General features: G+C 34.0%; 1 protein-coding gene across 1 annotated transcript; it reads left to right on the forward strand.

Annotated features, from left to right (window-relative positions):
- Window positions 1-25497, forward strand: LOC126821652 (uncharacterized). The gene is made up of 22 exons (XM_050550114.2): window positions 1-155; window positions 915-1028; window positions 1246-1388; window positions 1695-1882; window positions 2217-2306; window positions 3632-3757; window positions 4486-4621; window positions 5547-5789; window positions 6847-7098; window positions 9600-9825; window positions 10551-10707; window positions 11648-14034; window positions 14658-14865; window positions 16677-16813; window positions 17239-17363; window positions 17691-17807; window positions 18984-19142; window positions 20157-20336; window positions 21763-21983; window positions 22823-22906; window positions 23315-23479; window positions 24096-25497. Exons 1-22 carry the CDS (start codon window positions 95-97, stop codon window positions 24307-24309), a joined length of 5733 nt encoding a protein of 1910 aa, XP_050406071.2. The 5' UTR covers window positions 1-94; the 3' UTR covers window positions 24310-25497.
- The last annotated feature ends 2340 nt before the right edge of the window (window positions 25498-27837 follow it).

Raw genomic sequence — 27837 nt, forward strand, 5'->3', positions numbered from 1 at the left:
ACAGACAACAGTTTTAGCCATTCATATAAAACAATTAAAAGATAAAAATGCAGACACTTCCAAAGTACAAAAATTGTCGCATTATGAGAAAACTATGTTGGAGACGTTGAAGTTGAAGTTGTCATTAGTGCACACTATGATCTCAAATACAAAAGGTAAGTTAGTAGATATCATAATTAACCTGTAGATTGTCTATACAGTGTTGTCATATTCTGCATGCCAGATGGTCTGTACTTGTGTTTAGAATAGTTTATTTACTTAGATGAATAACTTAAAGGAAATGAAATGAAATGAAATAGGGTTTAACATCCTACTGTTCTGCTCCGAACTGGGCTAATGAAGACAGGCATATGCCGTACAGTGTGCTATGAGGGAAATTTTGCCCAGACAGCAGCACTACAGCCTACTCTTATATCGAATTCCAACTGTCAAGGGATCTTTTACGTGCACGCCAATGTGTACACGGAACTTCGTTTTTTCATATCATCCGAACGACTAGACATCTGTCTTTAACAGGCCCTCCGTCCTGCACGGAAAATCTGGATGAACTATCTCGGCCAATGCAGGGATCGAACACCTGACTTCCAGGCTAGCGAGCCAGCATCTTACCCACTTAGCGACCGTGACCTCCCTCACTTTAAGGAAATATAACTCTTAGCTATAAGTACTAAAACGCGCAACTTTTTTTCCTCCCTAAATCTATGTTTGACTGTGCCAAATGAACATAAACAATGTAGCCAGTTACATTTAGATAAACTAAGTGTGAATTATTTGAATAAGCTTGTATGTTACTTAAACACTGTTATTGTAAAACTAATAGAACTGTTACCTGTATAATCTTAACAAGTACATATATGAAAGCTTCATCAGATGTATCTCAAGATATATTTATATAAGAATATCATTTACTTTAGATGAAGAAAGAAGAGATTTTATGAAAAAAGCTGTAGAAATATGTGCTGAAGACATTAAAACAGTAGATGTCTTATTAACAGATAAAACTAAACAAGATTTCCAAATTTCTTATGGTAACCCCTATTATAGATTCTTTATAATATAACCTATATAAATAAAAGTGGGCTTGCAATTTGCTTTGGTGCAAATTAAGCATAGGAAGTAAACTATTATTTTTCTTTTCTGACTACAAGATAACAGAATGATAGAAAATTGAGACTAACACATTGTTTTTTTTATTTTTGGTTAGTTACTATTGATTGGAATAAGATTTTAATGTTATTATTTTAGGATGTCTGACAGGAAAGATGGGATTATTATGTTATAATCTCGATTTAATGGACTATAATATTTATTTTGCCCAAGTAAGCTGTCAACAGTTAACCAGATATTGTACAGCTTGTCCAACTCTACAAGTAGCGCGTATAGATGAGGTACTGTCACCATTTCATACTATATATTAAAGTCTGATTCCAAAAGCTTTTTTGCCACAGCCATCTTTTGATACTTTGCTGCCATTGTCACTGTGCTTGTGTTGAAGATTAAGCTGTGAAATAGAAATGTATAAAGAGCTTACAAGAGCTTTTGACTATAGACCAATCTGTCGATGGTGTATGATAATTTAGTAGAACATTATAAAAATTGCTATATTTAATATTATAGACCAATCTGCGGGTGATGTATGATAATTGAGATAAACATTATAAAAGTTGCTATATTTTATATTATTATTATTATAGACCAATCTGTGGGTGGTGTATGATAATTTAGTAGAATATTATAAAAGATCAAAGAAATGGAAATGTGCGATGGAGACAGTTGTTAAAGGTGTATTAATTGATTCTAGACATTTAGCATCTTTTGCTAAACGATGGGTACAGATCAAACTCTCCGCTCTAGATGATGGATTGGATGAATATATTAATATGTAAGTTTTGGTATTATATAGAGACTGAAAGAAATTACCTCAAAGTTGTAAGGAAATTTCTAGCTATTAACACACACACACCCCCCACAAATTTTTCTGTAAATATATCTTATTAATTGGAAAATATTACCAGACCCAGATTTTTTATACATTGCACATGTTTACAAAATGTACTAGAATTATATTGTATCCGAATTCCGAAATACAGGGATTATTTCTGTTAATAATTTAAATTGTATTCAATTTTAAAACATTGAAAAGGTACAACCCTTCTTTTATCTGAAATTAATATATATATATATATATATATTTTCTTTTTTTTTTCTTTAATCAGGAATTTAAGATCTACTACTGAAAGTTGTGAATTTATAAGTGATGAGTTACTAATATCTTTCCTGAAAGCTGAGTTACAAGTTTTTCAAAAGTAGGTTATCAGTCGTGATTTCTTATTAACTGTTGTGTAGGAATGACAATTATATTAAAGTGTAGTATAATCTTAATAATTTGTTCCGCAGATTTATATAAAAACATTACTTGAAACAAAAGTTTGATCAGATATTAAAGAAACTTAGCTATATCAAATGATATTACTTATAACTTATAGCATGTACTGTATATTTTATGGACAGGCAACAACCTCTTTTCCCCATTTGCCTGCTACTTATGTGAAACTTGGCCTATGCCTAAAGATACATTACGGAAGAGTAGATAAGGAGCTGGCAGTTCTTACTATGATAGTTAAAAACTAGATGATGTAAAGGGATTATGCTGAACATTTCAGTCAAATTGCTTCTCTCTAACCCGAGAAAACCTTATTTAAAAATTACTGTAGTCTCGATTGTCACTGTTACCACTGTCAGGATAATGAATAAAGTCTCGATTATCCATTTTTGTGTTTAATCGTCAACGGGCGTTGAACAGCAGATCGGATTCAAATCCATTGAAAATCAGACACATAAGATGGCATTGAGAGTTGATTATGGTCTTTTCATGTTAATAAATGTCTAATTAAACATACATTATGCAAGAGCAAAATCTGATTATTGCAAGTCTTAATTTAGGCTTCAGATGTTATAGAAATTATAAATTAGATCTTTATTTAAACAACAAGCCCAAAATTAACTCTGTAGACCCACGAATGGCTCCTCTACAGCTCGGATTTAAATAGGATTTCACTTATCAATTAATTCAAATATGGCGCATCCTGAGGAGAATACGTCAGTTAGACCGAGGCTAAATGATAGCGTGTACTTAGCGAGGCTGCTGTAGAGCGTTTCCGCATGCCATTGAAAACTTTACTTGATAATCGAGATATGTAGGTGGAGTTAACGCCTGTCAATCAAACGATCAGCCACGGTGAAGGCACATTTCACTACCATTTCTAGTTAAATATTACAACGATGATAACTATGTTCAGAATAAAGTAATTTGACTGAAATTTTCAAAATATTCTTCTTTCATCATCTACTTTTGAACTGTTATAGCAAGAATGGCCAATTCTCTGTAAAAATCTCCCATAATGTATCTTCAATAGTTTATATAACATTTCAGGCCTAAAGAAAGACCTGCAATAGGCAGATTTACCTCTTGCATAATGCATGCTTAAATAAAATATTACTTTAATTTCGACGATAGCTTTGAATGCAACAATAGTATTGAAAAGATAGCATTTCGATTTGTAAAATTAGCTGAAATGCAATAAGAAATGTCAGATAATTTATATTTGTATTAACTGCTGACTTATTTCAGGAAGAAAAGTGTAGTTGGTATTAATTCTACATTAAAACAACTAGTAGATGTTTTAACTGATAAATGTGAGAAGACAACATATTGTATTTTATTAGCCAGTAATAATCAAATAGATAGTGATGAAACGTAAGTAGCTTAAAGTGGTATCAAGATCATATCATTTTATCTTAAAGCTAGATCCTTGTTACAGTTAAAAAAAGATAATTATGTAGCAGTCAATCTGAGGTTACTGCTAGAATTAAAAAGAAAATTCAAGCCATGCAGGAATCCTTAAATAAGATAATCTAAGAAATCTAAGAATATGTTTTAACTAAAGCCTTGATCTTGTACTTTCTTTTCAGGGCCAAATGTTTGCTTTATAATCAAAAAGGTACAACTGAGGAATAGGACAGCCCTAATAAGACAATTTATCGAGTTTTATGATTTTTTTCATGAGTAGTGATCTAACGTGTGTCTGTCATTGAGTCATGTATTTATGGTGTGATGTCATGCTTGTACATGACAAGGAGTAGGGTCACATGTGATTCCATGCTTGTACATGAGAAAGAGTAGGGTCACATGTGATCCCAGGCTTGTACATAAGAAAGAGTAGGGTCACATGTGATCCCAGGCTTGTACATAAGAAAGAGTAGGGTCATGTGTGATCCCATGCTTGTACATGTCGAAGAGTAGGCTACTGTCAATTGTTCCTTCCACTTCTAAAGACTCCTATGCACAAGTAAATTATAGAATTTACAATATGGTACTTCCAAACTGACATATTTTGTGTTGAAAGGACATTAAACCCCATTTTTGCAGTTTTTGATAAAATTTGACGTATGTTAAAATAACCACAAAATTGTATTTCTTTTCAGTACCACTGAGGATTATCTAAATGTTGCATTGTCTTTAATGCCAACAGAAAAGAAAGCTACGAAACTAGAAAAAATACTAATTGGCCAGATCTATTTGTGGCAGTATATACATAAACATGAAGAAGCCTGTTCTAAGGTAATGTGATATTAGTATAATGTATTTGTATATATTTACAGAGCACCCTTGAAATCCAGCCACAAGGTAACTCTTTATAATTTGTATACCATAGCAACCAGCATTATGATCAAGATTTTATTTGTTAGACAAGACACAAATTATACATTAAGATCAAACTACAACATGATAAAAAGAAATAACACCTCATTATTTCCCGCTTCAATAACCATTTAACACAATATGTTCATTAAAAGTTTATCCCAACTGTAATTATTTTCTTCATGTTTAAGTGTAAGTCATTGATGTTCAACCTATCAAAATACCCACAATAGACCCAAATGTGTTATTAGAGTTACCCCTCTTAATACAAAATTGTTATTTATGGATGTGCCCGATTGTCAGTCCGGAATGTCCCGAATTGACAGAATTGCAATCAAGTCATACAGAATTCAGTCCTGTCACAGTTCCGACAGCTGAGGTGGTGTGAGTAGAATCGTGACATATTTTAAGTAACAAATATGTTTCAGCTGCCATGATTGGTTGAGATATTTTTTATGCAGTCGGCACATGCGTTGTACTCCACGAAATTCTCCTTTTCACTCGATTGACACTATTTTCGGAATGGAGATAATTTAATTCCAGAACGTTCAATCGAGTATCCCCTATGAGAAGTCCCCAAATAAATTTGAAGCACTATCATTCTTTCTGGACATACCCTGCCTTTTGCATAGCACTACATGCACTGCTAATTAATATAATTAGAGCTGTAGTTTAGACATGGATTTCAGAGATAAAGGGTTCAACTGATTAAGATGATCTCTAATCTTATTGAGGTAATCCATTTTGCTGTTTTATATTGTGTATCCAATCATTAAATTTCAACAATGATGTTAGCGAAATTTAAATATTGACTTCTGATCAATATTTCATTTAAATTTTCCAGGTAGCAGTTGAAGAAACACAAAAAGGTGACAAATTATCAAAAAATAATGAAGATGAAGAGGCATCCATTGAAACAAAACAACTTTTTACATTAGCTGATGAAGAAGACATGGTAGTCATTTTGGATAAAGCTGTTAGCTTATGGCAGGAATGTTACACTATTAGTTTTGATGATCCAATGAAAAAACAGTATTTTATTGAGTCCTTACAACTCTGTTCCTCTATATATAATTCCCTTAAAAGGGTAAGACTGATAATCATATTTCTGTTTATGATGTTTATCAATGGATTATATTTATTTTAAAGATATATTTATATGTTTGATATACTTTTGTTATTATTATTATTACTGCAACATATTTATAGTGTGCCCTTTCATATAACATGTTCAGGGGCACTTTACAAAGTGACAATATAATCATAAATAAACAACAAGATTATTGACATGTTAACGATTGTATACAGAGTCAGTTAAAAGCCTGATTAAATAAATGATATGGGGTTTAATGTCTTACGTTAATTACAACAGACATGAAACTGTGTTTAACATCTAGCTTTTGTGCACCAATAATAGCGAGCATACACACCATGTAGTGTGCTATGATGGAGAGAATTTTTGGCAGGACAGCAGTTTTTCCACCTGCTCTTCATGTCAAAGGTTCTTTTATGTGCACTTCAACAATTACACATGAATGACAAAGAGTCTGTTTCTTACCAGGCTCTGCATTCTGAACCACTGACAAGTAGAAATGACTACTGTCACTGTAACCCAGGTATCATTTAATCTTGTTTATCTAGCACTAATTTTTTTCACATTCGTTTAATATCCAATCTTTGTTTAAAAATTCGTAACAACTGTTCAAAATCACCATAAATCGTTTAATTTGTACTTCTGTCAAGTTTAAAGCTGACCATTCAATTTTGATAATGAGTGTCCAATTTACAAGTGTTTAATTTCTGAATCACCGTTAAAAAAATAAACAACCCAATTGATTAATGATGTATAATGATTCATTTTTGAACAATGGTCAGGATATTAAATACTTGTAAATTGGACACTCATTATCAAAATTAATCAGTCAGCTTTAAACTGGACACAAGTACAAATTAGATGATTTTTGGTGATTTTAAACGATTTTTATGAATTTTTAAACAAAGATTTGATATTCAACGAATGTGAAAGAAATTAGTGCTAGATACACAAGATTAAATGATACCTGTTTTACAGTGTCTTCTTCTACTGTAAGCTGAATGACAAACCCATCTATTGTATAACCCTTTTTCTGAATTTGAATTTTCAGCCTGTGAAAGAAGCTCAAGTTCTGGCAATGTTAAACAGGTTATGTGAGGAAGGGAATGAAAGTTTGAAACATAAAATTAATATGGATGTGGTACGATTATTGACATCACTGGGACTGTGTAAATCAGCTGTAGAACAGTTAGCTAATATACAACATTGCTATACAGATACATCAACTTTACCAGTTAATGATCAACTATTATACCATATCCGTAAAATACAAGCTACTTTATCATTGGTTGTAAAAGGAAAGGTGAGGAATATAGTTTATAAAAATGTTGGATAATATATCATATATTATAACAGTGTGTTGCATGTAATAGTGCTGGCAAGATATTAAAGTTAATTGTAGCCCAAAATGGAAACTTCTTGGATTCTGATTGGTCGAAAAGTGGCATCGAATGAGTATAACAGTCCTCTAAATTTCCTGGGCGACTCACTGCGAATGAATATTTTCTGGGTGCTAGACTCTGTTTGCAGTGGCCAAAAATTCTACACCTCAAAACTTTATTCTAGGAAATCTTCATGAATTTCTTCTTGTACCGGTATGTCATCAACAAGGAAATTCAACCATTGGCTTATTGAAACACACACCTGAAACACACAAAAAACAAAGTTAGTGAGTGTATTTGAAAGATAATAAGTAAATTTAATTTCAAGGCTGATCTGACAGTAATGGTTGCTATGGTCATTCTATCATAATCAGACTGGTCAAAATCGAAGATTTTCAACAAGTGAATAAAAATACTACAATTTATTGAACTCTGTATGGACCGTAATATATTTTTAAAAATATACAAGTCGGGCTGATACTGATATGACTAGGACAGAGACTAATTTTCATACACAGGCCAGGGTTTTTAGCGAAGAAAAAAAAATCACATTCACAGCGTTGAAATGACAACGTAAACAAGTATAGCAACTACATGCGTACGCTACACAGCATATATCTACACGGTCACACAAGTGTATGTACATTTATCAAACATGATATGCAATTTATTTAGAACCTAGTCACTGCTGGAGTTCAAAATCATTTAAAAAGTACATAAAATACACTTACGATTTCTGTTTCGATCTTTAAAATTATCGCAGAGTGACCTCCCTTTCCAAAAAGACACAATATTAACCAGTCGCTTAGTGAACCAAATAGAATGGAAATGAGTGTTTATCTTATTACGTCACGGATATTTTCATTACGTCAAAATTGTTTGCCTTGGTATTTAAGTCATTAAAACCAAAAAACGACCGTCAACTATCGCGAAAGAAGGAATTCCGAGAAAAATGTTATACATTTTGGGCTACAATATCGATAAACACCTCCGGTTTAGAATTTATCGGACTGTTATTGTCCATTTGATACTGCTTAAATTTTTCATTAGAGGCGCTCGACCGCTACGGCATCACGGCCTCTAATGATTTAAGTGGTATCAAATGGACAATAATAGTCCTGTAAATTCTAAACAGTCGGTCTTTATCTCCTAATCAATCTATCTCAATTCACGGTCTCACAAGATACTGAATAAATACCTCATGATACTTTTTTATTGTTCTGTCTTTCAGAAATGTAGCCTTTGGATCATATCCTCGCTTTAGTTGAAACTATAACAATGCTAATCTGATTAAAATACAGATCTATATTTCGTTTCGAAAACTTTCAATGGCTTACACTACATGAAGATCTGACCAGTTGTACTGGGGTGTTGCGTCAGACTTTGACATTTCTAGGAGTTTACCCACAGTTCTGTGCAGGGAACTCCAAGAACTCGCTGTAATAGACTGTTTCATTGGCTAATTCCTCACATCAACTAGAACACCTGTTGTTATATAACAACTCTTCCGGATTCACGTGTTTGTGAAGACAAGAAAAACAAATTTTTGAACTATAAAAAAACGAAACGAATTATGATCTGTGTTTTAATCATTGTAAAAATGCAGTAGATGTCTTTCCGTAGACCAACATTCTATTTTAAATAGGCCAGCTGTGAGCACTTACGCTTTCTGTGGGTTTCAGACATATCTGTTCATAAGATTTTTATACCTTTTTGGTGGAATATTGCCTTTTTTTAAAGGTTTTACAAGATGTAGTTAATAAAAAAGCATTTCTAAATAGCAAAATACGTCTAGATACCAGGAAACAGTCAACATCAAGACCTGGTTTTGAATCTTGATTTGAATCCTATCAGAGCATCTGAATAATAATGCATATCATATTGTAAATGCAGTCGTGATACACCACCCTAGTATTTAATGCAATGTTCGATATCAAATTTTGAAGAGCTCCTGATTTAGTCTAAAGTTTTCTCTTTTTAGATGAGGAGCCACAGTGGCTAAGTGTGTAAGACGCTGGCTCGTTGGCCTGGAGGTAGCGGGTATGATCCCGGTGTTGGGCGAAAAAGTTCATCATGATTTTTCGGCGTCGTTTTCCAATGTCAGTGGTGCAGGATAGAGGACCTGACAAGGACAGCTATCTAGACATTTGGATGGGACGGAAAACCGAGGTCCTGTGTACACATTGGTGTGCACATAAAAGATCCCTTGGCAATTGGAATTCGATTTATATAATAATGGGCCATAGCGCTGCTGTCCGGGCAAAATTTCCCTCATAGCATACTGTATGGCATAAGCCCGTCTTCATTAGCCCAGTCGAAGCAGAATAGTAGGACGTTAAATCCCATTTCATTTCATTTCATCTTTTCACATGAAACAAAAAATGCTACTTACCAACTTACAAGTTAATTTCGTATGTTACAGAATGAGGAGTTATTACAAGATTTAGACGATAATTTATCACAGAGGCAGCAGTCAGATACAACTACATGTTTACTGAAAGGCATAATCAACAGATTGTTGTCAACGGTAACTTCCTTACAGAAGGGAGATCACTTCCATACAATTCATTATGCATTAGACCATGGACATGATGCTGTTAGACTTCATACAAGCGTTACTCAATTTTTTCTGGGTAAAAAATACAAAGGTATACAATTCTAATTAGAATGTCAATTTTAGCACTTTGTTTCATAATGAAAATGTCTGATAATGGATTACCCCCATGGATAACTGTCACTTACTGTACATTAGATTTCATACAAGCGTTAACTCATTATTTCTTGATAGAAAATACGAAGGGTATAATCAAATTCTAATTAGATTGCCATTTTTAGCACTTAAAGATACATTATGGGAGATTATGTAAAGAGCTGGAAGTTCTCACTATAATAGTTAGAAACTAGATAATGTAAAGGGAATTTGTTGAAAATTACAGTCAAATTGATCCAATCTGAACCGAGAATTTAGCAATTGAATTTTCGGCCTAGCCTCGATCATCATTACTAAAGTCGGTAAGATAAAAAAAACATAGTCTCGATTATCCATTTCATGATTAAATCATGAATGGAAGTTGAGCAGCAAATCCGATCCAAATCCAGGAAATATCGCAGGCTAGTGATGACATTGAGAGTCGATTATGGTCTGGATAAGTTAATTAATGTTTAATTAAGATAACATTTCAGGCCCAAAGAAAGACCTGCAATAGGCAGATTTAGCTCTTGCATAATGTATGTCTAACTGACAAATGAAAATCTCGGGTTTTGTATTATTGCCCCCATGGATAATTGCCACTTACCGGATATTTAATTCTTTGAATGTTTGCTCATTACAGTAGTTGCACAATAATTTCCATTGAATGGATATTTTTTATAGGTGGCAGTTATCAACAAAAATGGTTAATAGTAAATGAATTGTTAGAATCACTGTTAAATTTAGCTCAGATGTACCGATTTATTGGTGATGATTCCTTGGCTAGATGTTACACTCGTGAAGGTATACGTGTAGCTCAAGGTTTACTGTTACCAAGGTGGTAAGTTGATATTTCTTTTTAAATGGACCTACTGGCCTTTCATCATTTATAGACAATTCAATATTACATAATCTATGGTTGTAATTATTGGGGAAAATAGTCACATGTCTGAGAAATAGATACTTACAAAGATAATAACAATCTTTTAAAGTAAAAAGTTCAGATTTAAGATTAAAAAAAATAGAGGAAAACTCAATTTGAATGAAATAGGAGCCACTAAGCCAACAACTTTTATTTAGAAACCTGGTCACATTAATTTCTACATGCATTTAATTGATGCATATCTTGATCTTTAGAATTACAGCCCTTGATTCAAAAGTGACATAAGTTATCCAATGTGCTTAAATTTTAAAAACATTGTTCATGTCATATTTGGACTATTAGGAGGCCTGACAAGCTCCTGTTGACAACCTTTGTGAACCGCTGAGTGGACTTCAGATGCTGTGGACATATTTTTCATTTCAGAGCAACATATCTGTTGACATTCATTTTAGGGTTAGCACTGATGATGTTGCTGGGGGGGGGGGGGGGGGGCGAATGGTTAGCATATGCGCGCTGTATCATAAGGTCTGTCATTGAGTCAACTGGCATGGTTTTGATTCCCTGGTTGTATGTGAAGAAGTAGGGTTGCATGTCCAACCTCATGGGTTTTCTCCGGGTCCTCCGGTTTCCTCCCACTGCTAAAGACCCTTATGTGCAAGCGAATTATTGAATTAGAATTGAACCATTTGTTTGTGTCGAGTGGACATAAAACTGCTCAAGACCCTTACGTGCAAGCGAATTATTGGGTTATAAATGAAACATTAAACTCTCGCTCTCTCTCTCTCTCTCTCTCTCTCTCTCTCTCTGTCTGATGATGATGATGATGTTGCTGGTGGTGGGTGTATTAAGGGCTGTTTATTTCTATATATAATCTTTTGTAATTGAATTTTTATTACAGGTATTTGTTGTTTATGTTTGAAATGACCCGAATCCATAGTATTACTTGTTGTTTAAAAGATTCTCAAGAAGTTTTAAAGAACATAGCCTCTATTCTTCACCCTGATGACTCTATGAAACCAACTGTCACTTTTCCGTTTTATGATGATAAAGTAAAGACATGTGAACTAAAAATTTCTCAACGTAAAAGAAGTCTTGTTGAGGATTGTTTTGGTTTTGAGAGTATACGAGATGCAGGAGTTCATCATTTTTCTGGTAGCCATATTGATCTTGATCTTGCGGAAATGCCAGTAGAATTGGACTTGCCCAAAGTTTTTATCCCAGACCATAGTTCCAACTGTTTGTGTGTCGTGTGTAAAGATGAATCACTTTTAAACTTTAATGCTAGATACTGGTTCCACCTAGGAGAAGTCTGTTACCATAACCAATATTATTCACAAGCAGTGAGTCTGCTAAACAAAGTTATTGAATGGCACAAACAATCCATGCCAAAACTCTCAAAGAAACTTATTCAGATCGAACAGACTTTGGTACCATCTGTAACAATGAATGATAAACTAGCCCTGCCTGATTTTAGTTTAATTCTTTGTGAATGTTACTGCCTGTTAGCCGAATGTTCTATCCATTTGTATTCAGACGATGCATCTAAGAACATGTGTAATGAAGCCCTGAAAACTTTGGAGTCTTTTAACCTCGAACATCCTGAACAGAATTTGTTGCGTGCCAGAGTCAATATGTGTCTAGTTCAACTGGAACTTAGCCACATAAGTACATTATCATATGACTTAACTTCAAATCTTGGAAATTTGTGCATTACCGAAAAAAAGTCTGTTGACCCAAGTCAAGATCTTTGTGTTCAATTTGAAAAGTGTCATTTAGAGGAAAATAAACACACGGACAAAGCAGTATCTAAACAAAAGAGCAAAGATAGCAATAAACATAAACAAAAGAAATCTATGAGAAAAATTAAATTTGATTCTCCAGATCTTCAAATCAAATCAAGTGACTCACCTGATTTACCAACAATGGATGATACAATAGATTCAGAAAAAGTTGCTGACGTGAGCTTTGAAGTCATACCCAACAGTCCTGAAACTACCTCTCACGTTTTGTTCAGCAAAACTCCACTTGTCTCATGTAAAAAATCAAGGAAAAATACTTGTAGTTTGAATGTAACCTCATCAAGTCCTTCTTCAGACGAAGTTTTTGTCATGGAAGATGAACAGATAAATAGAACAATTGACCAAAAAGAAAATGAACCAACGACAAAAAAATCCAGTCGTAAGAACAAACCCTGTTCTGAAATAAAATCCAGAAGTTTGAAAACTTCTGTTAACAATTTACATGCTCAAGATGAATCTTCAGTCACAAGAACAAACGGTAGAACAAAAAGACAAGCCAGAGGTCGAGTTGATAAAACTTATTGTGAATTAGACGATTCCAATATTGAAACAGAATCAAATGGGAAAGAAGAGTTGGAAATAAAATCAAGAATACCAAGACTGAAAATATATTCTCCTGGCGAACAACCTCCAGAAAAAGAAAAACGATCCAGAAAAAAAGTTTCTACAACAGTTGATAACCATGTAAAAGCTACTCCGAAAACCAAAGGCATAAGCATGAAAAAATCTACGCTAAATATTGATAGTGAAGAGGATGAAGCAGAAGATGAAATTCCTGAAACAAAGTCTAGTCGAAGCATTCGTAAATCCAAGGCCACTACCTCAAAATTAACAGAACCTCGATCTCGTGTTAAGAGATCTTCTAAAAAACAAACTGAAGATTTAGAAATCATGCAAGATATTTATGAATTCGATGAAGCTGGCTCTCCCATTAAAACTAAAGGTGCATCTAGAAAAAAAAGTGGGAGATCAACAAAAAAGAAAGTGGAAGTGTGTAAAGTTGAAAAGTTAAGAAACTCTGAAAATGAAACTGAAGATTTAGAAATCATGCAAGATATTTATGAATTCGATGAAGCTGGCTCTCCTGTTAAAACTAAATGTGCATCTAGAAAAAAAAGTGGGAGATCAACAAAAAAGAAAGTGGAAGTGTGTAAAGTCGAGAAGTTACGACACACCGAGAAAACTCCAGAGATAACATTTAGTCATGTCACTGATATTAGGATTGTAATGACTTCTCCCCCTCTGTCTGACCAGAATAACTTTCTTCATTTGTCGTCTGCTGTGGTGGAGCCAGAATTATTTGAAGAAGAAATAGAAATCCTGAGAGGAAGGAATATTAAATCTGGAAAGACAAAAAATTGTAAATCAAAAGTCAATGTCGTAAAGGAATCTGTAGAAGTTTTGAGATCAGATGAAAATACCTATGACGTTAACGACAAAGAGAGTGTTACTTCTTTTTCTCAAAACATTTCCTCCAAAACAAATGGTGAGATTTATTTTCCCCTTTTTTTTTTAATTCAAACAATATTTAACATGTTTGCATATATATATATGCATTATAATAATAAATATATTGTTCTAACTTTATCCATTAGGAGGTTGGGTGGCCAAATGATTGAACGTTTGTGCTTTAGATTAAGGTTCCCAACTTGTATATTGTGACAAGGACTAGGGTATCCTGTTCAACCTCGGGAGGTTGGGTGACCAAATGGTTGAATGTGTGCGCTTTAGATTAAGATTGCCATCTTGTATGTGACCAGGACTAGGGTTGCCTATTCAACCTCGTGGGTTTTCTCCGGGTCATCTGGATTTCTCACTTATGGTCAAGCAAATTATTGAAATAAAATTGAACCCTCATTGTTATTCCTGAAATGATGTATTTTGTGTCGAGTGGACATTCTCTCCCTAAACAATCATTTCTTAATGCACAGCAATCATTATTGAATCATTTAAGAATTGGAATTGGAAGTTCCCCTCTTTGAAATGAAGTATATCGAATTTCAATTATTGGTATTCCCTTGATATATAAAACCCGGTGGCCAAAGTTTTGTGAGATCTTTCAGGAACTTATCTGTTCTTTGACGTTATAAATGCTTCAAAATTTTTCAGTTGATCATTCTCATCTTACTGTAACATTGTTAAAGGCCTATGAACAAGTTCGACATTTTCCTGCTAGCCCATCATATCCAATGATTTGTAAACTATTGGCGTTACAGTATATACATACCAGTCCCGATAAAACAGCTTTTTACCTCACAGAATCGGCAGCTGTAACATTCCGTCATCAAATATTAGTAGATGTGGGTAGAAAAATCAGGTATGTTGCAGATGATAATATAAATGCTGTCCAGAGCTATAGTCTATTTCTTAGAGTATTAGGTAGTTTGGATTTTTGATTAACATTAATACATGCAAACAATATGTGCTCCCATCTTTTTGGCAATAAGCTTAATAGACTTCTTATAATTGTGGTTAAAGATAGAATTTAAATTTCATTTGATTTTAGGTGTTGATTTTTTTGTGTGATGACTTTCTTTGTAGGTTGAAAATTTTACTTATTTACATTATTTATTTTGGCATCTGAGATATAATCTATTTTGTATTTTGACACAAACCACCTCCACTTAGAACAAACACGAAACAAAACTATGATCACAATGTATGATAACCCAATTTAGTGCTTTTGCTCCTTACAGAAGCTACATTGGCTTCCAGTTTGAGCAAGGGTTCAATTTAAAGCTCTTGTGAATGTGTTTAAATCAATTTATTCTGACACTGCACCCAGTTATTTAAATTCAATTCAACCTTAGTTCTTCAAGTGATCGTAGCATATTGAGGATTCATAAATATAATAAAAGTTCCTGTGAATATGCTTTCTTATTCCGAGCAGCTAAAATGTGGAATGATCATCCAAAAACTCTTCGAGAGTCCTCTTCCATCCAGAGCTTTAAGACTAACTTAAAAACATATTTATTTCAAAAATGTTTTTTGAACTGTTTTGTACCACTTCTAGAGTTATGGCCCTTGTTTCACTTTGTTACACCTTGTGATCGCTCTATCATCTGCCGATCTGTATGAATTTTATATGTGTCGTTAAGATTAATAATAAGAAGAATCCTATTAAATTTCAGCAATTTCCGTTAATTATATCTGGAGTTATGGCCCTTGTTTCACTGTATTGAACCTTGTGAACACTCTAACGTCTAAAGCTATCTGCCGATCTGTATGAAATTTATATGCATCATTTAAATTAGTAAAAAGAAGAATCCTATTGAATTTCAGCAATTTCCATTTACTACTTCTTGTGAACACTCTAACATCTAAAGTTATTTGCTGATCTGTATGAATTTATATGCATCATTTAGATTTGTGAAGCCACGAAGCCTATTGAATTTCAGCAATTCACAATAATTACTTCTAGAGTTAAGGCCCTTATTTCACTTTGTTTAACCTTGTTAATGCTCGATTGATAAAAGTTATCATCCAATATGTATGAAATTTATATGTGTTATTTAAATTTGTGAAACAGAGGTCTATTGAATTTCAGCAATATCCATCAATTATTTCTAGAATTATGCCCCTTGTTTTACTTTGTGAACCTTGTGAATGTTCAAATGACAGAAACTATCATCCGATCTGTATGAAGTTTATATACATTATTTAAATTAGTAAAATGAAAAAGCCTGTCAAATTTCTAAATTTTCTGTTAATTACTTTCAGAGTTAAGGCCCTTGTTTCAGTTTATAGAACCTTGTGAACCCTCAAATGACAAAAATTATAATCTGATCTGTATGAAATTGTCTTGTAAATGCCCCAAATTACCTATTAAAGAATAAATATGTGACAACCCTTGGCGGCTGCTCGGACGATTTAGCTGCTGTGGGCGTATGTTTCGTTGCCTGGCAACTTAGCTTTCTTTTACTTTTTGAAATAAAAACATGTCATGTGGCCCTTTTGAAGTGACACAGGATTATCTGAGAAACAGAATATTTTGTTTTTTATCGCATTACTTTCAGCTATCAATTTTGTATACACCCTATGTTCTATACAGAATTTCTATTAGGTTATAATATTTGTAACATAATTATATTTGTTTTAATATTTGTAACATGATTATATTTGTTGTAGGAAATTAAAGAAAGAGAAGACTGTAGTAACAAGTGATGGTGGTACGGATATAAAGATGTATAATGATGTCCGTCAATCTCTAGTATTTGATAAAGATAATGTTGATATAACTACCATGTTAAATAATCTACCATCAGGTATAAACATATATGAAACTCAATATTCTTTAAAGCTGCCAATTGTCATCAGAGTGATTTTTAATGCCTTGTTAACTAGAATGTTGTGAAGGTTTGATATCTAAACAGAATATCAGTCCAAATAATTACAAAGATATGGCCAGTCTTGTAACTTTGTTAATTCAAGTTCTTAACCCTTTCATTATGTGTGGTCGGATCACACATACGTGACAAGGAATAGGGTTGCCTAGTTTCCGGTTTCCTCTCACAGCTAAAGAACCCTACGTGTAAACGAATTATTGAAACAAAATTGAACCATATGTTTAGTCCCGAATGACCTAATGTGTGTCGAGTGGACATTAAACTCCATTTCTATCACTCTGGATTTCACTTTTTTTCATCACAATATGTTTGATGTTATTTGTGGGTTTTTTTATTTATTTCAGAATGGACGGTATGTCAGTTGTCTGTAGTAGAAAATATGGGTAAAACATCACAAATGTTATTAACAAGATTTACAAAAGAAGTTAAACCTATTACAGTTCAACTCCCAGCTTTTATTAATAAACAGGTACTAATTATTTTATTTTTATGATCGACTTAAATATGGACCTCATCAAAACAGATCTCACTTTAACCAGTTTGTTCTACCTCTAACAAAGAGTGTTTTTTTTAGCCCAACTTTGGTATTACTGAAGTTGCTAAAATGCATATTATTATATCTTCTATATTCTTCTGCTGGTTGATTGAAGGACATCACATTACCAGAATATTTCCTGTTGGTTTAAAAAAGAAATTAGTGTAATATGCGCAGCTTTCATGATTATTTCAGCAGGGTTATATAAAGTGATGACAATATTATCCAGCTTTGTTTTAATTTATCTGTATTTCGTTTTAGGGTATTAATCTATTAGATGAATTTGCCTGTATTATGGACGCCAGTGCCGAGAGTATGAAACTTGTGGATAAATATGAATTTTGGAAAAATCGTAAACTTATTGATGAAAGGTTAGAGGTAAGTGCTAGGGAGCTGAGATTATTAAAAATCATCATATATGGACCAATAACTGAGTAAGAATCATCACAGTCATCATTGTGATATCATAGCAAAAACCAAAGTCTGTCAATGTGCGGGGAGAGCGTTGCTAAGTGGGTAAGACGCTGGCTCACTAGCCCGGAGGTCGGATGTTTGATCCCTGCATTGGCCGAGAAAGTTCATCCAGATTTTCCGGCGTGGATCCCCCTTGTCGGTGCTGCAGGACAGAGGGTCTGACAAGGACAGCTGTTTAGTCTTTCAGATGGGACGAAAAAAACGAGGTCCCGTGTACACATTGGCGTGTACGTAAAAGATCCCTTGACAGTTGGAATTCGATATAAGAGTAGGCCGTAGTGCCGCTGTCCGGGCAAAATTTCCCTCATAGCACACTGTATGGCATATGCCCGTCTTCATTAGCCCAGGTCGGAGCAGAACAGTAGGACATTAAACCCCATTTCATTTCTGTCAATGTGCAATTGTCCAAGGAACAAGCATGCCAAATTTTATGCGAATCGACATGAATTGGCGGAGACTTAGGCTTTTTTCGAAGAGTATCACCCACCCAAGAACAACAAGATGAGTAGCGGTTAATGACCAGTTCCTTGTCCTATATTGCAAAATGATTGGACCAATGAGATCATTGTGTATAATAAACCAGTGCTTGTTGTTTCTTTTAACTGTTGTCAGTTTTGAGATCATTTAGTCTTCTATTTTCAGTAACTGTTGGTTAATATACACTGTAACCCAGGTATCGTTTAATCTTGTGTATCTAGCACTAATTTCTTTCTCATTCGTTTAATATCAAATCTTTGTTTAAAAATCTGTAAAAACTGTTTAAAATCACCATAAATCGTTTAATTTGTACTTGTGTCCAGTTTAAAGCTGACCATTCAATTTTGATAATGAGTGTCCAATTTACAAGTGTTTAATTTCTCAATCATTGTTAAAAAATAAACAACCCAATTGATTAATGATGTATAATGATTAATTTTTGAACAGTGATCAGGAAATTAAATACTTGTAAATAAACAAAGATTTGATATTAAATAAATGTGAAAGAAATAAGTGCTAGATACACAAGATTAAACGATACCTGGGTTACAGTGATACTAGTTGAGTATTTGGTATTATTTTAATCTTTTAATTTTTGTGCAGGAATTTCAAGATAATATGCAGAAAGAATGGTTAGGTTTGTGGAGAAATCTTTTACGTGCACAAATAAAAGATAATGATGAAGTGTATAAATTATGTAGAGAGACTATGGATAGTTTAGATGGTTATCATCTTTCTAACTCAGATAAAGATATTATCAAGGTATATCACTTAAAGATACATTATGGGAGATTAAATAAAGAGCTGGCAATTCACACTATAATAGTTAAAAACTAGATAATGTAAAGGCAATTTGCTGAAACGAGAGTTTACCAATTGAATTTTCGGCCTAGATTTGATCATCATTACTAAAACTGGTACGATGAAAAACATAGTCTCGATTACCCATTTCATGTTAATCATGAATGAAAGTTGAGCAGCAAATCAGATCCTAATCCAATAAATATCGCTGGCTAACGTTGACATCAAGAGTTGTTTATGGTCAGGATAAATTAATTAATGTCTAATTAATAATTTAGATAACATTTCAGGCCCAAAGAAAAACCTGCAATAGGCAGATTTAGCTCTTGCATAATGTATGTTTAATTTATAATTACATTTCATGAACAACAATTTTCTTACTGGAATGTTTGATATTGTTGACAAAACCTATCAGTATTTAGTCTCGGTCACCCAGAACCTCCTAGTCTTCGACAGACGGAGGGTCTGGGACCGTTGTCAATATTTGACGAAAAGTTCCATTGCCCATGCGTAACCATGAGGTTTTCTTTATGTGGTTGATTATCCAGTATCTTTGAGCAAGTCAAGTAAGAGTTGTGCCCCTTCACGCAATAAATCCCATAATTCTTGCATTAATATAATAAAACATGAATTGTGACGACGAATTAGGATTAATGAAAAAAAACCCCGTAGATATGGCCCATGAAGAGACAATTTTACAATAAAAGAAAAAATTAAGAGTGTTGGATATTAAACTGCCAATGCAATCAAATGCATTTTCTGAAATGCCAGAACTCCATTGAAATTAAAAGTCATTTTGTCATCAAAGCCTTGTAACTATTCTATTGCAAAAAAAATAAAATTGAAAATGTCCAACTTCACATACATGTAAAGTCATGTATAACCTTTATATGAAGTTCCAACCACCAATTCAGCTGCTTTTAGGAATACTTTTCATTGACTGTCAACCTATCTTTTTTACTTTTTACATTTCAGGTAATAATTACCATATCAGAGGGACTGTCTTGTGTGGAAATATTAGAAATGTTATCCAGGCTCTTAAACACAGATGATAAAACAGCTATAAAAAACATTGGTGCTAAAATTCAACTTGCTTCAGAGAAACTTTCTTTTACCACTTTACACAGATATCCAGTTATACTTATACTCGACAAAGTAGGTCAAGTTACACTTACATTAGACGTAGGGGAGGGGGGATCTATAATGTTTGTCATTCAGCCAAGTAACAAGAAGCGTGGTCATCTGCCCAAGGTTGTGAGTATACGCAGGATCATCCGGTTTCCTTTCCCTGCTAAAGACTTCAACATTCAAACAAATTATTAGAAATAAAATTGTCTGATATGTTTGTTCCCATATTACCTACATTTCTCTCTACATTAGACAACATAAATCCATTTTATTTTAGTGGGTTTTTTTTGTAATATAATATGATTATAAAAATGTAATTCGTAACATTATGCAGTCTATGCATAAAATAGTTTTAAGATTTCAGTAACATTTAAAAGATAACTGTACACAATACACATCTGCCCATTATAAATGGTATTATATTATTATTATTATTATTACAGCATATTTTGGGGGATCACGGTGGCTAAGTGGGTAAGGCGCTGGCTGGCTAGCCTGGAGGTCGGGTGTTCGATCCCTGCATTGACCGAGAAAGTTCACTCAGATTTTCCGGCGTGGTTCTCCCTTGTCAGTGATGCAGGACGGAGGGGCTAACAAGGACAGCTGTCTAGTCGTTCGGATGGGACGAAAAACCGAGGTCCCGTGTACAAATTGGCGTGTACGTAAAAGATCCCTTGACAGTTGGAATTTGATATAAGAGTAGGCCGTAGTGCCGCTGTCCGGGCAAAATTTCCCTCATAGCACACTGTATGGCGTATGCCCGTCTTCATTAGCCCAGTTCGGAGCAAAACAGTAGGACGTTAAACCCCATTTCATTTCATTACAGCATATTTATAGTGTGCCCTTTCATATCAGGTGTTCAGGGAATACAAATTAAAAGGTTTTTGTAATTTTATGCAAATATTGACTTTTGTAGACTCCATTTAATATAGCCACAATTTCTTCTGATCACTCAAATGTCACTGATTATGGATTGTAAATTCAGAATATTTCAATCGCATATCACAGATTTATCAAACCATTTATGTTCACATTTATTTAGTATCCTTAATGGGGTACCTGTCTGAGTTTTTGAAATATTTGTTTTAAACTAGAGTATAATGAAGAGTCCTATTAGACGCACGGTTTTTGGTTAACACTTAGATCATAAGGTCTGTCATTGAATCAAGTGGCTGGTTTCTATTCCCCGCTTCTACATGAAAAGTAATACGGTTGCCTGTCCAACTCCATGGGTTTTTATTCTGGGTCCTCAGGTTTAAATTATTGAAATAAAATTGAACCATATGTTAGTCCTGTAATGACCTAATTTGTGTCGAGTGGACTTAAACCACATTTCTCTCTCTCTCCCTACTAGAGTTGTCTTTCCATTCATATTCTGATTTATAAAGTTTGTTACGGCAAGACACGACAAAGTTCTAAATGGATTAATAAACAATGATTTCTGTTATTGTAGGTTATTCAACATCTACCATGGGAGAATATAGGAGTATTACGCAGCCACTGTGTAACTAGAATACCATCATTATATTATTTATCTACACAACTAACATCTTTACGTAATGATACCAGTAATATATATAATTGTGGTGTTAATCCAGATAATACATATTATATCATTAATCCCGATAACAACTTACCTTCAACACAAGAATTCTTTCAAACAGCATTTAAAGAGTAAGTATTCTTGGTGATGGATAGAGAGAGTTGTGAAGCAAGTGGTATAAAGCAGAAAAGTAGAATCAGTGGCCCAATATTGTTTGGGGGCTTTTCGTCTAAGGATCCTGCGCACAATCAATTGAATTGAATAAAGAATTACCATGTTTTAGTCTAAAATGACCTAGTTTGTGTGGAGTGGTTGTTAAGTCTTAACAACCTTCAATTAATTGTTCTTTTTACAGCTCTAATTTACATTACATACAGAACTAGGTGGCTTAAAGCCACTGATCATCATTTGACAATACCTATTCAGGGCTAAAAACATGTACAGAAATGGATCTGTACTCTAATTGATTATTTGGGAGCCACGTTAGCTCAGTGAGTAAGATGTTGCCTCGCTAACCTGGAGGTCCTGTGTTCGATTCTTGCGCTGGCCGAGAAAGTTCATCAGGTTTTCTTGCGTGCTTCCTCCTTGTCAGTTGTACAGGACCGAGGGCCTGGCAAGGGACAATGTATAGTCATTTGAATGGGACTAAAAAGTAAAAGATCCCTTGACAGTTGGTATAAGAGCAGGCAAAATTTCCCTCATAGTACACTGTATGGTGTATGCGAATTGCGAACAGTAGGACGTTAAACCCCATTTCATTTCATTTCTAATTGATTATTTAACATTTAATTAAAAAAGCAAAATCAAAATATTATTGGTAAATAATCTGTCAGCTTTCGAAAGAGGCCCATCAAGCAACTTTAGTTGGTCGTGGCTTGTTATGTATTGTAGACGAAACAGCCAAATTTAGTCAAAACTTCCTTAAAAAAAATCAAAACGACCATTTAAATATTTGTGATTTTTATTTTAGGAAAACTGGTTGGAAAGGTATAGTTGGTGAACGGCCTACAGCTGATCAATTCTCTAAAGCTTTAACTCAGTATGATCTCTTTATGTAAGTTCAGTTTATTAATTTTACAATCATATATATCTGAACAATATCAAGCTTTTCAAAATTTAACTAGACAGACATTATAAAGTAAAATAAATGTCTTTCATTTCATATTGTACTGAATAATGAACCAGTTGTATGGTTTCTAAGCCAGATTATTCCGGTCTATCTTGGATTGCCATGAACAGTGTCCAGTCGTTTGGATGGGACGAAAATCCAAGGTCCCATGTACATGTTGGTGTGCAAGTAAAAGAATACTTACTATTTGAAATAAGAGCAGGCCATGGCCTATAGCCCTGCTGTTTGGGCATAATTTCCCTCATTGCAACTTGAAATAGCACAGTTGGGGCAGAAAAGTAGGACACTAAATTCCATTTCATTTCATTTGTCTTGAAATATGATTGTTTGTAGATATTGCGGTCATGGTGATGGTGGTAAATATTTGTCTGGTGAAGAACTACAGAAACTACGATGTAGATCAGCGGTTATATTAATGGGTTGTAGTAGTGGTTTATTAAAATCTAAAGGATATTTAGATGTATTTGGTACTGTTATGTATTACTTCTTAGCTGGTTGGTAAGTAATTAGAATACAAAAGTTGAGAGTTTCATTAACCTTTCTGATATTAAATGAAAAATAAGCATACCCTACTTTATGCATCATATCAATCACTCTGTTCTGAGTATTCTTGCCCCACCCACGATGACAAGCTAAACACACTTTATGCCTATGAAGATGGAAAGTGAGACCTATAATTAAGAATCAACTTCTCTTTCATATATGTCCAGATGATAATGTTAACGCATTGTTGTCCATCACAACTTCAGTGCTGTTCCGATCAGTGAAACCTTGTAAACAATCGGCATACTACTCTTGTCTCGCTCTTTGGGGTTGGCATGGCTGAATGGTTGACAGGTGCGTGTTGAATCAGGTTCATATGTTAACCCCGAATGACCTAGTTTGTGTTAAGTGGACACAAAACCCTCTCTCTCTCTCTTTTTCTCTCTCGCTTTCTCTGGCTGCCTCCTCGCTCTTCTCTATACTGAACAAATGTCAGAATTCCTGGTGATCATGTTCTCTGGTATACTGAATATCTTTCACAGACTTATAATTTCTATTTTATGTTTTACTCTCTACTTCACTAATTTGTTACATGTATATTGAAATTATCTTGGTTGTTTTTGTTTTTCAGTCCCTGTGTTGTGGCTAATTTATGGAATGTTACAGATAGAGAAATTGACAGGTTTTCTAAGAGTTTAATAGATATATGGCTAGAATCAGAAAATGGGACGAGTTTAGCTGATGTTTTACCTAAAGCTCGTGAAGCTTGTCGTCTGTTAAATCTAACCGGTTCAGCACCAGTAGTATATGGTTTACCCGTTTCTATAAATAAGTCAGTTGCATAAAAAGTTAGCTATAACAACATGATCAGCTCCATTTTCACCATCCAACCTCGTGGGTTTTCTCCGGTTCCTATTGTTTCCTCCCACTGCTAAAGACCCCTATGCGTAAGCAAACTATTGAAATAAAATTAAACCATATGTTTGTCCCGAGTGGACGTTAAACCCCATTTCTCTCTCTCTCCATTTACACCATTAGATTTCTATATAATTATTTCACAAAGAAGCCAATGCTTTTATGACAATAATATTTTGTCATTAATCAGCATTCAGTAATTCTAAATGAACTAAATAAACATATTTATTAAGAAACTGGGCTAATGAAGACGGGCATACACCATACAGTGTGCTATGAGGGAAATTTTGCCCGGGCAGCGGCGCTACGGCCTACTCTTATATCGAATTCCAACTGCCAAGGGATCTTTTACGTGCGACTAGACAGACAGCTGTCCTTCTCATATTTATTAAGAGAATCGGACAGTTGAAGCATTTGTTATATGCATCCCCTCAACTATTATCTCTTATTTATCTCTTGAAATACCACAGAGTGTGGTGGTAGGATATAGTCAATTATAACGTTTGTTTGCATACTACTTGAATAGCTTCAATTTTCCATAAAATGGGATTGTGATCTATTCCAAATTTTATATCTTTATTATTAAGATTTTAATACATTTTGTGAATAAATTTCATAGTGTGGGCATATTTTAACAATGTTGTAAACTGCTGGTGCCCATTTGTCCTCTCACACTTGGTTAACACTCTGGAAGCCACACTGATCATAAGGTCATGCTGAAATGTTAGAAGGCTCATTTCATTGAAAGGGTGAGGCCTGTTGAATTTGAATCTTCCCAGATTTACTCACCTTATTTACAAAGCGGTGTTAACTGTCTATTTCTTTCCCTATGATAGTGCTGATTAATTTCTCTATATACATGTATATAATTATAAAGATTGTTAAGAGCATGTAGTTTTTGTTGTTTATAAGCATGGAAGTTAGTGTTAGCAGCATACCCCTAATAAATGTACATAAATTATTATAAATTTTAGTTTTAACAACATAGACTAAGTTTATTTGAAAATATAAACTACCATTAAATGTCATGTGTTGTTTCTGTCATGTATTTTTAAAACACAATTGTATTAATTGCTTACTTAATATAAATGTTTTTTTGTAAAATAGATATAATGTAATTTAATGTTCAGTTAGTTTATTATTTTATATATCGATAATAAAAAAAAGGATAATTTTCACAAGGTGTTGGTCTTGATTGAGGTTTGAACTGTAGCAGTCATGTAGTTAAAAGACCCCTTTGAATTTGTTGAAATTTGAAAAAAAATCTTTTATGTAAGACACATTTCCTCAACATTCACAATCCTAACGATCAACAGGAATACATATCCAAATTTTTAACTGCCAGAAAAATATTTTACACATAGCTTTGCCTGACACCAGCAACATTTTGAAGGGTGGCTATTAGGTTTTCAGAGACAATAACTATGCATAAATTTTGATATAATTCCATCTTCTGATTAGCCAAAAGCTTATCTGTACAGGGTTTATAAAGTTTCAATGTCAGTGGAGGTAACTGTGTGAAAAGTTGTTCCTAAAAGGACTAGCCATAAAATCCCAGCATGTTTGAAAATAAATCCTCAAAACTCTCACCTGTAAAGAGTGTACAAGGTTTCGGTGATGGGCAGAGTATTGACTTAATTTCGATAGTCCCCCTAAGGACTAGCCAAACAATCCAAGACAAATTTTAAAATCATAAAAACTCTGACCTGTGGAGTGGTTACAAGATTGCAGTGACTGATAAAAATCAATGTATGAGTTTTGATAGGGTTCCTTCTTAGAACCAGACGAAGAATTCCCAACCTGTAGAGAGATTACAAGAATTGTGTACAAAATACTGATACTTCAAGGGAAACACAACCATCAATTAGAAACAAGGACCATAACTCTAGACGTTATAAACGGAAATTATTGAAATTAAATAGACTTCTTCGTTTCACTAATTTAAATAATGCATATAAATTCCAGAAAGATAGGGTGATAACTTTTGGGGTTAGAGTGTCCACAAGGTTAAACAAAGTGAAACAAGGGCCTAGAAGTAATAAATGGAAATTGCTGAAATTCAATAGGTTTCTTCATTTCCCTAATTTAAATATTGCATATAAATTTCACAAAGACCGGATGTTAACTTTTGGCAATAGAGCGTTCACAAGGTTCAACAAAGTGAAACAAGGGCCATAACTCTAGACGTTATGAATGGAAATTATTGAAATTAAATAGGCTTCTTTATCTCACTAATGTAAACAACATATCGAGGGTATAGAACATAATTATGATAAGTCAATATATCAGGCATTGTGACTTATCACAATTATGTTCTAAACCCTCGATATATCAATTTTAAAACAATTGGATGACAACTTTTGGCATTAGAGCGTTCACAAGAAATTGTGGGCGACGGCAATATACGTCCACATTTCTATGTGGGCGTATAAAAAGGTAACTGTTTTGACAATCTCCAGCACTTTAGAAAGGTACATCTTGATCTTGCAATTATGACTAACAACAGCAGAAGGTGACGATAAAACATTAATACTAATATTTTTACAATCGAGTACAGCGTACTCAGTATATGCACCATAGATCAATTCTTGCAAGCACTAAAAAATTGAATTCAACAGAATGGGAATGTTGAAAATGACATTGCAGGCATTGGGTATAAAATGTGACTTTTTAAAAAAAAAGTTCTATGGAAGACACCATGATGTGCCGTTGTGGTAATTCAAGAGAGCATGAGAACTAGAGCTGTCTCACAAACGTTGGTATGACATCACACCACTATCCTGTGGCTGGCCGATCATTTCCAGCAGACAGAGTCCACTAGATCGACCACACGACTTGGGTGGCAAATCTTTGTGAGACCAACTCATTTTCAGCCAATATTTGCAGGATTGCATGCTATCGTCCACTGTACTGATTGTACTATGAAGAGTCGACATGGGTTCATCAGTATTTTGACACTGTTCATTGTCGAATATACACTCTGCCAGACTGTGTCCAAGACGGCCTTACGTTGGACAAATTTTGATGCAATTCTGTTACTGACATTTGATCTGTATGTGTCCACGTGGAAATTTTGTCATATATTGTTATCACCATTGTATATATGGATTCCACATTACAGAAGCTCTAGAGGCTAAACTTATCATTCAATAAGGTCATGAGACAAAGCCATTCCCATAATTACTGCCAGAGTTATTGGCCTTGATCATTTTGAAAAATCTTGCAGTCAATATAAATGAACATATCCTGAGAAAAAATCCAGTCCCAACATTCATCACAGATCAAATTTATTCTGGGGTCAAACATACATTATGCAAGAGCTAACTCTGCCTATTGCAGGTCTTTCTTTAGACCCGAAATGTTATATAAACCATTAATTAGACATTTATTAACATGAAAAGACCGTAATCAACTCTTGATGCCATCTTATGTGTTCAGTTTTCAATGGATTTGAATCC

This window comes from Patella vulgata, chromosome 5 (assembly GCF_932274485.2).
Source record: "Patella vulgata chromosome 5, xgPatVulg1.2, whole genome shotgun sequence".
Classification (NCBI taxonomy): Eukaryota; Metazoa; Mollusca; class Gastropoda; family Patellidae; genus Patella; species Patella vulgata.